We start from the raw sequence: 12,184 nt of genomic DNA on the forward strand, positions 1-12,184 counted from the left end.
AAAGCCACTTTAGAATAGTCCAACGCTTTTCTCTCAGCCATTCTTGGGTGTTTTTGGCTGTGTGTTTTGGATTGTTGTCCTGTTGGAAGACCCATGACCTGCGACTGAGACCAAGCTTTCTGACACTAGGCAGCACATTTCTCTCCAGAATGCCTTGATAGTCGTCAGATTTCATTTTACCTTGCACACATTCAAGACACCCTGTGCCAGATGCAGCAAAGCAGCCCCAAAACATTGCTGAGCCTCCTCCATGTTTCACCGTAGGGACAGTGTTCTTTTCTTCGTATGCTTGGTTTTTGAGTCTATGAACATAGAGTTGATGTGCCTTACCAAAAAGCTCCAGTTTGGTCTCATCTGTCCAAAGGACATTCTCCCAGAAGCTTTGTGGTTTGTCAACAAGCATTTTTGCAAATTCCAGTCTCGCTTTTTTATGATTTTCTTTCAGCAGTGGTGTCCTCCTTGGTCGTCTCCCATGAAGTCCACGTTGGCTCAAACAACGATGAATGGTGCGATCTGACACTGATGTACCTTGGCCTTGGAGTTCACCTTTAATTTCTTTGGAGGTTGTCCTGGGCACTTTGGATACAATTCGAACGATCTGTCTCTTCAATCTGTCATCAATTTTCCTCTTGCGGCCACGTCCAGGGAGGTTGGCTACTGTCCCGTGGGTCTTGAACTTCTGAATAATATGAGCCACTGTTGTCACAGGAACTTCAAGCTGTTTAGAGATGGTCTTATAGCCTGCACCTTTAAGATGTTTGTCTATAATTTTTATTCGGATGTCCTGGGACAATTCTCTCCTCCGCTTTCTGTTGTCCATGTTCAGTGTGGTACACACCTTTTCACCAAACAGCAGAGTGACTACTTGTCTCCCTTTAAATAGGCAGACTGACTGATTATGAGTTTGGAAACACCTGTGATGTCAATTAAAGGACACACCTGAGTTAATCATGTCACTCTGGTCAAATAGTTTTCAATCTTTTATAGAGGTACCATCATTTTTGTCCAGCCCTATTTCATTAGTTTGTTTTTTAAAAAGAATTATGTTAATCAACATTTCAAAAGTAATGGCTGATTTTGATTATTTAATTTTCAATGGATTTTTATTTATTGTTACTTTCCTTCTTCCTTCTTTTTCCTTCTTTAACTGAGGGGTACCAACAATTTTGTCCACGTGTGTATAAAACACAATTTCTGATCAGCGCAGCCGCTATCTCCAAAGATAAGCCAACAGAATCAACTAAGCCTGGCATTTAGCCTGGTCTGGAGCAGGTTAGCTGCAGAGAATAAATCACCATGGTAACTTGACCAGGATGAACTTATCCAGCTTTCGAACAACCGACTGCAGGCTAAATTCAGCCAGGATAACCAACATGTCCCGGCTTAATCCCTTATCTAGGTTTTAAACAACAGGCCCCAGGGCACTGGAGGAATTTAACCAAATGTTTGTCTGAACACACATGTTGAGCAGACTTAGCAACATGAGGAGGCTTACTTAGGCAAGTGTTCTGTTTGTGCCTGATTTTAGAGGTAAGTGTATGGAGCTACACAGTTTGGACTGGAATACTGCTGTCTGCAGTTGTGGTTTCAGCTTGATGAACAGCAGATTCGATTTGTAAGAGTAACAGCTTTATCCAGCATCAAGTCAGGCTCAAGCAAAAGTCTTTGTCTTTTGCTGGAGCTAGAAACTTGTTCAATTTGTTGGTTGCAGATCATTTCATCAAATCTATATTCAAATCCACATTTGGAAGCAAGATCATGTAATGCGGCCACATACTGCATAATTGTCTAAAACAACATTGACTTTGGGTGAAAAATATTTTTGTAGAGCAACCATGGCAGATACAAAGTAAAGTAAAGTTGCTCTCGTTCGTGCTTCAGACCAAGCATTCCCTTCTTTTCTTTTTTTGACCTGCCACTTATTCTTTTGTCCTGTTCTTTTGCGAGATACTATTTGAAACTGGTTCTACGGTTCTCTGCTTGTCTATTATGTACAGACACGAAATTGCTTTCATCCCATCAGTTGCATGCCTTTGTTATGCTTTAATGAGTCATAGGTTAGTGTCAAGTGGTTTTGCAAACCGAAAAATACATATTCCAGTCCTTGTTCCTGAAAAAAGGTAAAGGACAAGAACTGGACTGAAAATGAAAAAGATAAGCAAATGTTCAAAGAAAATTCTTATATCCAGTCAGGACAGCACATCTATGGCAGAATGCCTTTTACTGTGTTTGTGTCAACAGCAACTGTGGAAACAGTTCAGACTAAAGTGTTGTTGGTTTTTGCAGAAAATCTCTGGTGTTTATGTGTGAAAATGATTTCACACAAAAAATGCAGCCTGACTTCCCCCAGGCAGTGTCATGACCACTCACACCTTGAATGACCAAACTATCCCACAAGGGGAAGTTTTCTTGTTTGAATTTTCATTTGTTGTCATCTTTTGTATTTTATATACCGTTTGCATTTGTAAGGTTAATTGAAGTCCATTTTTTTATTTGCCTGTTTCCACATGTATCTGTTTCTGTTTTATTTTGAATTACACATCACAGCACAAACATTGGATCCAGTAAACTCAGACAATTTTGAGCACTAGCAGGCAAGTTTGTTTCAAACCAAAACTGCCGGGGTCAACAAAAGAAAGGATGCAGTTACAGTGTGAACTGCATACACTCACCAAGGCCAACACTGCTATTCTCTAACAGGTAGCTCAGATGGTCAAACATGGCTTTCTGGTTCTGCCGGCTGATTCGACAGAAGTAGCACAGAAAACGACAACAGTTGGCTACCATTTTGGGAAAGGTGATTTCCTGCAAAAACAGAAATAAAGACATCACATACAGAAACGTTAAGACAAAAATCAAAATCCTCTAATTAGTAAATGTGTATATTTTTCCCAAATTATAGTTTCCTTAATGCATAAAATGCAAAGTAAAAGTTTTTTTCATTTGTAGACATGTCTTTTTTGTTTCAATGAATTCAATGATATTCGGCATGACAACCCTCAACTACTTTACTTTTGTCCCTTGTAACTATAGGGCCATCGATTCTCTAGTCATTTTTATTAGTACAGGCTTGATTACGATCTCAGCAGGCTAATCACACTTCCTGTACGTACCTTAGAGTCTCCTCCACTGAGTACATTGACCATGACCTCCATGACAGTCTCATGCATCCCTAGGGCTCTCATTAAGTTAGGATGCTGGTAGAACACCTTGTTGTTCATAATGTCACTGCAGAGGGAGAAGAATGAGTTAGACTAAAAAGTTATTAAAAGTCTTACCATGGAATGATGCTGAATTCCTGTTCTTGTCAGAGTCCTAATCACTGACAACACCGCCACCCCAAATATTGAAAGAAAGGGTTCACTTCTGTCATAAACTTCAACTTTGGGAGTGCAAAGTTTTTCTCATTAACTATTTCAATGGTTTTCCTTACATTCTCCTTGACACATGGATACTTTGTTTAAGTCCAGTGTTACACCATGGGTGGTTATTAGGTATCATTCCTGTTCTATAGTTAAGCTCATTTAATGATTTTAGTTTTTAACCAGACTTTCACTACAGACTATTTTATAACATTTTTAATATTAATATTATTTATTAATTGTATTATGTTTTTATGCTTATGATATTTTAGCTGCTATAAGAGCTGCTGCCAAATGAAATGTTGTGCTATTCTTGTATAATGACAATAAAGCTTCTTTATCTTTTATACTTTAGTGTATGTGTCATGACAAGATTGAATGGGATGAGCCGCTGTCTGATGATCTAAGGCCATGGTGGGAGTGTTGGCTCTTGAACTTAAAGAAACTGGGTAATATTAAAATTCATCTATGTTATCTGCCAGACAGCCTTAAGGAAGTTCAAAGATATGAGCTGTATCACTTCTCAGATACAAGCATCTCAGGACATGGAGAATGGGTCTCATGCAAGAACATTTTCTTATTCTAAATTTCACTTTTTTCGCATGAAGGTCTCTTACAAACATGCCACCCCAGATTCAACAAACGCTCTTAACTTCGAAAAAATTTATAAACGGCCTGTGTAAACATGATGAATGTCACCTGTGCATATTTAAGTACACGTGCATGAGGATAGTAAATTTGCATGCTCAACACCCAAAAATAATAATAATTTTTATCAGCGTCAACAGTGGAATTACGGGACCTGCTAAAGCGAAGGAATGGGAAGAATTTACAAGTGCTGTTAATTCCGTGTCACCTGTGGTTTGTACTGTCACGTACTGTCATGAAAATGGCTTCAAAAAAACGTCTCGCCATGGCCAGGTACTCGATCACAGGAGGAAATCAAGGGGAAATCTGCGTAACTGACACTGAATGAAAAAATATGCTCCATAATAGGTGAAGTTGCACTGTCAGGCATTTCAGTGGAGGATGCTCCCCTGGATACCGACTTGCATCAACCTGAATATGAAGATATGGCCAACATACCTGACTGAAATGGTATAATGTTGAAAATAATTTCTTAATTTCACATTTTTATAATTCATAATGACCACATTAACAGTATCAACTAGCATGAAATAAAAAGAATGAAACAAGATTTACCCTCCTCTGATTCTACTCATTTATTTCCCTTTGTTGTATGTTTTGTATGTGAAAGGAATAGTCAAACAATCATCTTCAATATTTTATTTAGAGGAAGAGCAATTAGACGCAGCACCACAGCTGTGATGCTCCAGCTCACCGTCGTCTACCACACACACAAGTGGTGTCCAATGCAGTTCTGAAAAAGAGAATATGTCTGCGACGTTGGATAAGATATCAAGTAGTCTTGCATGCCTTGCCGATGTGTTGAAAAATTTTAAGAATAATAAGATGTAAAACAAAAACCCAAAAATCCTCGCCCTGCCTTGCTGTGCTCTGTGTGTTTGTGTGTTTATAATAAACATCTCTTTGAATCCAAACTGACCCTGCACCTGTGTCCTGAGTCCAAGGTTGCAGAAAAATCTGGAATGCCTTCACTGGGCTATAGAGCAGCTATATTGAGACACACCCACCTTGTCTTCAGCACACAAATAGTTAGCTCCACAACGGCACGGTGCGCATATGACGGTCATTGTACAAGCGTACCTGTGTTGTTACTGGGCTTTCCTAACAGTTTCAATAGCCAGGGGGCTAAAGCATAGCCTCGATCACCTGGAGAAAATAGTGAATTTTAGGTAAATAATCTGATGAAGTTTGCATAGTGAATATTAACAATCAGACAAGTCACTTACCAACAAGACAGCCATGTCCTTGCGCTTTGCGCAAGATGCGTGCCAACTGCGCTATTTTGTAGCGCAAAGGAGTTGTGTGGCCATCAAGCAACAACATTTAAAAGGTATTTGGAGTCTGATATGATTTGGATGTTGAAGGAGTTGTACTATTTGCGAATGAGGAAAGGGACGGTGACGTCAGGTGACGGTGCTGTGATGCGTATATGTGTGCAGTCTATTGCTCCAGTTATGTTTGGCAGTCCAGCCACAGCATGAAAGTGCCTCTTAATTTGTATCTGTTCAAAAGCGGTGTATGGGAATTTGATGTACCTGGGTGATACTGGGACTGGGACACACCTGATCTGTCTCCAATCTCCCTCTGAAAGGTTCCCATGTCCAAAAATCAGGGATGGTGAGGACCTGAATGTGTGGTGGAATTGGGTTTGATCGGCGTGTTTCTCTCTGGAGTTGTGGCTCAAGCAAGCTGCATATTTACAGCAGCACAGTCCTTGGCAACCTAAATCACAATGTCAGCCATTCGTCTATCTCCGCATGGATATTTACACGCTCTCGGAACACACGCTCTCTTCCAAGAGAACATCCAAAAGTAGCAAGTCAGCCATGACGCAGCTGGTTACATTTGACCTTGTTATATACAGTCAAATTAACCTTCAATTAGTGTATAATTCAAGTCAAACAGAATAATGTAAGCTTAAATATTTATGTCTGATTTCTTCAAAGTACTTAAATATAAAATTGATTCAACTAACAGCGGACTATTTTATGTGATTCCTACGACAGGTCTGGCTCACTTGTAAATTCTGTTTGGACCTGACAGAAAACTCAAAATACGGAAAAATTTGTGAATGTGGCAACTTCTCTTTAATCACTTGTACGCACCACCTAAGAGAAAATCTGTTCGCATGAGTGGTTGCATGAGACCCAGTGTTCCTACCTGAGAGCAATAAACCGAATCCATGCTCTTTGGTTATGGACAAAGCTAGAGTGACACCTTCAAAGGTCACCACAGTGCCAAAATTGAGCTGTAAGCAGTTGTTGTTGCTGTCTGAACAAGTAACCTTCTTTAAAGGGAATTGGAAATAGAGAGATTGGAAATAGAGGAGTTTATCTGGACTGATTCAAAAGTCGTCTTTGAATAGGTCGACAATGACACAAGATGATTTCACACATTTGTAGCAAACAGTGTTCAACACATCAAAAAGATTACAAATCCAAACCAATGGAGATATGTCTGAATAAAATTCTGCTGATCACGCATCAAGGGGTCTCATAGTGAAAGGGCTGATTGCGTTCAACTGGTTCACTGGTCCGGACTTTCCCTGGCATGACAAACTTCCCAGTGGTGATAATAAAGTCAGAGAGACACCAGCCAAAGACCCAGAACTTTGCAAAACCTTTGTGCTTAAAAGTCTGACAGCAGAGAATACTCTGCTCACTCACTCCACAAAGTTCTCCAGCTGGACAAGATTACTTAAAAGAGAAAGGAAGCAGAGCACGCTTTATACTTTGGAATAATTGTCCAAAGGGAAGCCTTTTTTGAGGAAATCAAAGCCTTCAAAGAAAGAAGGAGATGACAACAAAGGATAAGATCAGCAGGCTACACAGACCAAATCATTTCTTGGATGAACAAGGAGTTATCACAGGGTAAGAGGTTGTCTGGAGTATGCTGCCTTGTATCCACACATCAAACATCCAGCAGAAATCACGTATCAAAGTTGCTAATTGAACGCTATCATCAGCAAGCACATCAAGGCCATGGCATAATAATGAATGAACCACGTTCAAATGGGCTCTGGATACTTGGATGTAGCAATGCAGTGTTATCCTGCATTTACAAGTGTGTTAAGTGTAGAAAGTTAGAAAAAGTGTGGACTAACCCCGCAGGTGAGTAGAAGCATCTCCTCCTTTTACTCATTATGGAATGGATTGTTTTGGCCTGTTTTACATTAAAGAGGAAAGAAAGGAGCTGAGACATTATGGTCTGCTATTTAAATGCTTGTGTTCCCAAGGTGTGCATATAGAGCCCCTCGATGAGATGATTACTAATGCCTTTATCAGTTCTCTACGAGCCTTCATTGCCTTATGTGGCAATATCCAAACAGCTTCGCCACAAGTTTCTAGAAGCTATAAGAAAAATGGACCAAGAACGTATAAAGCAACTAAGCTGAAAGTTTGTTATGAATGTACCATCTGCTTGCCACAAATGAGCAGAGTCTGGAAAATGAGTTGACGTCTTAGAAATCAGCCGTTGAAAAGACTCAATAGTTCATTGTTGCGAAACTACCTATGTGAAGTCATGACTTCATACGCCTTTAACTGCACACCATCTCAATTATCCTACTGGGCCACAGCCTCTTACAACCAATCATATCTTGATAATAAAATCCTCAGTAATAAAACTACTGTTCTTACTTAACTGGTTCAGGACTACATTCTATTCTATTCATAAAATCAAAACACCAATATGTCTAAAAATGACTAGCTGGAATTGTGACACTGCGATTTAGTGAGGCAATTATTATTTTGGTATTTTTTGTAGCCACGCTTCTTCTATTTCGGAAGAAGCGTATTAGAGGTAAGTTTTATAGCCTACTTTGACTTCTCAGTCTTGGAGTGTCAAACCTGTTTTCCTCAATAAAGACTGTTTATTGAAGAACCTGAACCCTGCATCTGCGCCCTGAGTTCCAGCCTGGTCGTGACAGGAATGTTAGGAGATTGAAGGAAATAGCCTAAATAAAACAGGTTTTAAACATAATCAAACAACTCAAGTCACAGATAATTTTCTTGCAGGAGATGCATTTAGAAGCAGCAGAAGTTGATAGAAAAAAGGTTATGTGTGCTCATACAGTTATTATGCTAGAGGTGTGCTTATATGTACATCTTTACCATTACATCAGTTCAATTTCCACTCTCACTTTAAAAAAAAGTGAACTAACAGCTGGAGGGGTGGCAGTCCACCTCCTTGCCAAGGCCAAGGTGCCCTTGAGCTAGGCCCCATGGCAGTGTGAAGGACTGCCTATCGCTCCAGTGTATCTGTGCATCTGTCTCCATGAGTGTGTGACCCCATGCCAACCTGGATGGGTCAAATGAGTAATTTCGTGTATTTCGTGTGACAATGACTACATGGCAATAAAGTAATCTTAATATCATCAACACATATGTTAGCATCTATAGCTGAACCTGGTTAGCATCTGTTTTTTCACAGAAATTTCTTCCTTACTCTGTCCACCTTGCAAGGTATGTACATTATTGGCAGTGATTTTAATTGTGCTTTAGTGCCCACAAAAGATCGCTCCACTAATCTTGACTCTACACACATACAGTCAAGGAAAATGCTGTTGCAGTCGCATAAAAATTTAGATTTGGTTGAAATATGGAGTGAACAACATTTAGATACAATTGAATACTCCTGTTATTCTAGTACACATGGGACTCACTCGTGAATGAACTATTTTTTGGTCCCCTCTGGACTCTTATCAAGAATGAATTAATCTTGGTACAATAGCATTGTCATAAGCAATCATGCAGCCATATCATTAAATTTGCGTATAGATACGTCTATTTACAACTGTAAGAGATGGAGATTTCCAGTTGAGCTGCTGCAGGATGCAAAGTTTATCAAATTCACTGAAGAATGCATTGATCATTTCTTTTCTTTTTGTTCGTTTTTTAAATTAATCATGACAAGCTGATGCTTGTGTTAGTAGGGAGGCATTTAAAGCGTACATTAGAGGGGAAATTACCTTATTTCGCGCACTATAAGGCGCACCTGATTATAAGGCGTACGTATTACCTAATGTTCTTTGATCAGTTTATCGCTGCCAGCACACGTAGTGTATGTATTACGTCCCTGTGTCAGCAGGAAATGATCCGACGGTCAAGGACAACATCGTCGGTCGTTTTTACACTTATAAACTGCACATCAGTCTGCATCACCCATCTCAGACTGAAGAACAGGCACTCACTGGGAAACGGGCAAAAGCATTAATGATGACACGATTCAATCGCTAAGTATGAGCTCCATACAATCTTCGACCCATTCAGAGTGAATGACTGGGATCCGCCTAACCCTGGATTCACCGAATGCAAAGCGAGCGACGGAAGTGGCCAGTTGCTTTTCCAATGTACGAGAGCGAAGAGGCACGGCAAAAGTGATCGTGGCGGTGAGCGGCGTGAAGGGAGAGAGGTGAGTGATGCGGAGGGGGATTAATGCCCCAATGAATGCTCGGCGCTCCCCACAGTAAATTCAAAATGGCGGTATCTGTGACAGATTTTGGAATCCATTGGAATTATATGGCGCACGGCCATTTTTTGTGAAAATTTAAGGCTTTTAGGTGCCTTATGGTGCGGAAAAATACGGTATTATTTTTACAAAATCCAGAGCCAAACGACGACGTTTAGAAATCGAAACAATTAAGCAAAAATTGGATTGTTGGAACGAAATTTGTAAGCAAAGAAATTGCAAATAAGGAAAACTAAATATAATAAATTATCCATGAACAAAGTTGCAAAAAATTGGTTAAAACAGTCTTATTATGATCAAGGAAAAAAATGTGGTAAACTGTTGGCTTGGCGAATTAGGAAACAACAGTCAGATGGGGCAATCAACAGCATCAAGATACCTGCAGGTGAGGGGACTTCAGAACTGACAGTGATGAACAACACATTTAGGAATTTTTACGGATCCTTGTGTTTAAATGATTTGCAGAGTCAAAATAATTTTTTAGATCAGTTGAAGTTCCAGACTTCAACAGACAACAGGGATTGGCTTGCAAGTTAACAGCAAGGGAATTAGCAGAGGCCATTAAAAGAATGCAGAGCGGGAATTAGGCTATTGAGCCTTTGATTATGGCCATAAGAGTCCATGAAAGCATCATTGGTATAACTTGGTGGTTATGAGCATCACATATGCGGACGATATCCTTTTTTTTTTAACAAACTTAAATTTGGAAATATATTAGGATATAAAATAAACAGTTTCAAATCGGCACTAATCTTCTTGAATGAAAATTAAAGATTGCAGCCTATTGTAGACATACCATTCACAACTACAAATGATAGTTTTACGTACTTGGGGATTAAAATTAGTCCTGATGTGACACACATGGTTTCTTTGAATTGTGACCCCTTGGTGGACAGAGTGCGTGAGATGCTAAGCCAATGGATCCAAATGCCTATATCTATAGGTGTGTTTCCATCAGCCTGTTTAGATGCGCATCGAGAAGTATCGCATTGGAAAATTATGATCGAAACGCCATAATTCGAATTAAAATCCTCTGATTTGCACAAATGAAAATACCCTCACTAGCGCTGGGTTTTGGTTCATTTGAAAGGGATGGAAACAGCTCTGTTCTTTTCAAGTCTGACGTGACGCACTGTCACCCCGACTGCTTCTGTTGTTTGCGGGTCACTCACAAGACAACAAACATGGCGGACGACGTAAGGTTTGTGTGGATGGAGGAAGAAATTGTGGCGTTTTTAACTTTAATTAAGGAGAAACATATAACCGCTATTCTTGACAGTAAACAGCATTAAAATGCCAGGATACATCAAGAGCTCCGCGTGGAAAGATGTAGCCAGGGGTTTAATAAACCATGGACTGCAATGAGAAGTAAATGGAAAAGTCTGAAGCGGCGGTACATGGCAGAGTTAGAAAACTAGCGCGAGTTAGTAGTTTTCACCAAAGTCCGTACTTTTGATGGAAACACACATGATTCGAATTTCTTTTAATGCGCATTTCCCAATGATTCAAATCACTTTTGGATGGAAACATGACTTATGAGTGGTTGTATAAACATAACCAAAATGCTTGTTTTACCAAAATGTTTGTATCTTTTATTAGGCGCGGCTTTGCTCTTTTGTTTCGCATGCTCACACACACACAGGCGCATCCATACACTCCTACACTATTGATTACTGATACTAATCTTTTGCCTTTTTTTTCCCATTAATAAATTTGTTATTTTTTTGTTGCAAACTTGTCTCCCCTCCCGTTCTTGGTTACAGTCATGCTTGAGTTTAGTTTATTACACGTAAACATTTAATAGACAAACCAATTCAATAAAAAATATCAGGTCAGAAATTAATTTTCTGATAATTTCTCCAAGAATTACTACACTCTCTTTAGATGTTATTTGTTTCTCAGCAGTGATTTCCTGCAGCGTTTTAATTACAGTGGTCTGCCTCTGTAATGTCTTCTAAAAATTTGTTTTAAATAAGGTTAAAATAATAATTAGCATGTTTTTATTTTGTCTTGTTTATCATTGCTCAGTTGACTTAATTTACATCATACAGTTAGTCTTGGTCAGCTTTAGTGTTATGAATGCTCATTTTTAAAAAGGGTCGTACCCTTTATTCAGAACACATATGACCTCTGGCCTCTCTTCAGACTCTCATAAACGCATGTTCTTGGTGTTCCTGTAAGCAGCTTAACAGATGAGTGTGATCTCACCTTAGCCCTCTGATCATCAGTTTCTCCTCTTCTCTTCCCATACGGACACTCAGCAGAGACCTGATCTGGCCCAGAGCAGCCAACAGGTTGATGGTGTCCTCGGTTGATATGGAATTTATCGTGTAGGTCTTAGGAAGAGCCCGAACCTGAAAATTGGCGAACACATCCATGTCTTTTTTTAGATTTGCACAGATTCACACATTTCCTCGGCCAGCAGAGACTTTATGTGAGGAGCTATGCAGACTGCAGACAGAGGTAATTTGTGATTAGGTACTGTGTTTTCAGGGTGATCTTTTTGTTTATCTTTTTCCCCCCACACATTTTCCGTAATTGGCCTCTTTTCATTAGTGTTGTAGTGTTATCTGAGATGGAAAAGCAATTTTGCTACTCTCTAAAATAGTTGATATATCATTATGAACTACTTTAACATCTGACTCATTTATCAATGTGGCTCAATCTGTGCTAATGTTATCAGAGCTAGAACTGCTTGTTGTTAG

General features: G+C 39.5%; 1 protein-coding gene across 8 annotated transcripts in view; it reads right to left on the bottom strand.

The window, feature by feature from the left end:
- The window catches only part of ryr2a (ryanodine receptor 2a (cardiac)), a 388,615-nt gene that overhangs the window by 149,607 nt on the left and 226,824 nt on the right, over nucleotides 1–12,184 (bottom strand). For all 8 annotated transcript variants that reach the window (XM_072372753.1, XM_072372750.1, XM_072372751.1 and 5 more), the window contains exons 44-46: nucleotides 11,688–11,833; nucleotides 3,114–3,228; nucleotides 2,673–2,805 (exon numbers count right to left, since the gene is read on the bottom strand). In XM_072372753.1, coding sequence (XP_072228854.1) covers nucleotides 2,673–2,805; nucleotides 3,114–3,228; nucleotides 11,688–11,833 — 394 coding nt within the window. The remainder of the gene's footprint in view (nucleotides 1–2,672; nucleotides 2,806–3,113; nucleotides 3,229–11,687; nucleotides 11,834–12,184) is intronic.

The sequence above is a fragment of the Leuresthes tenuis genome, unplaced genomic scaffold (genome assembly GCF_036924035.1).
Source record: "Leuresthes tenuis unplaced genomic scaffold, fLeuTen1.0.hap1 SCAF_20, whole genome shotgun sequence".
Classification (NCBI taxonomy): domain Eukaryota; kingdom Metazoa; phylum Chordata; class Actinopteri; order Atheriniformes; family Atherinopsidae; genus Leuresthes; species Leuresthes tenuis.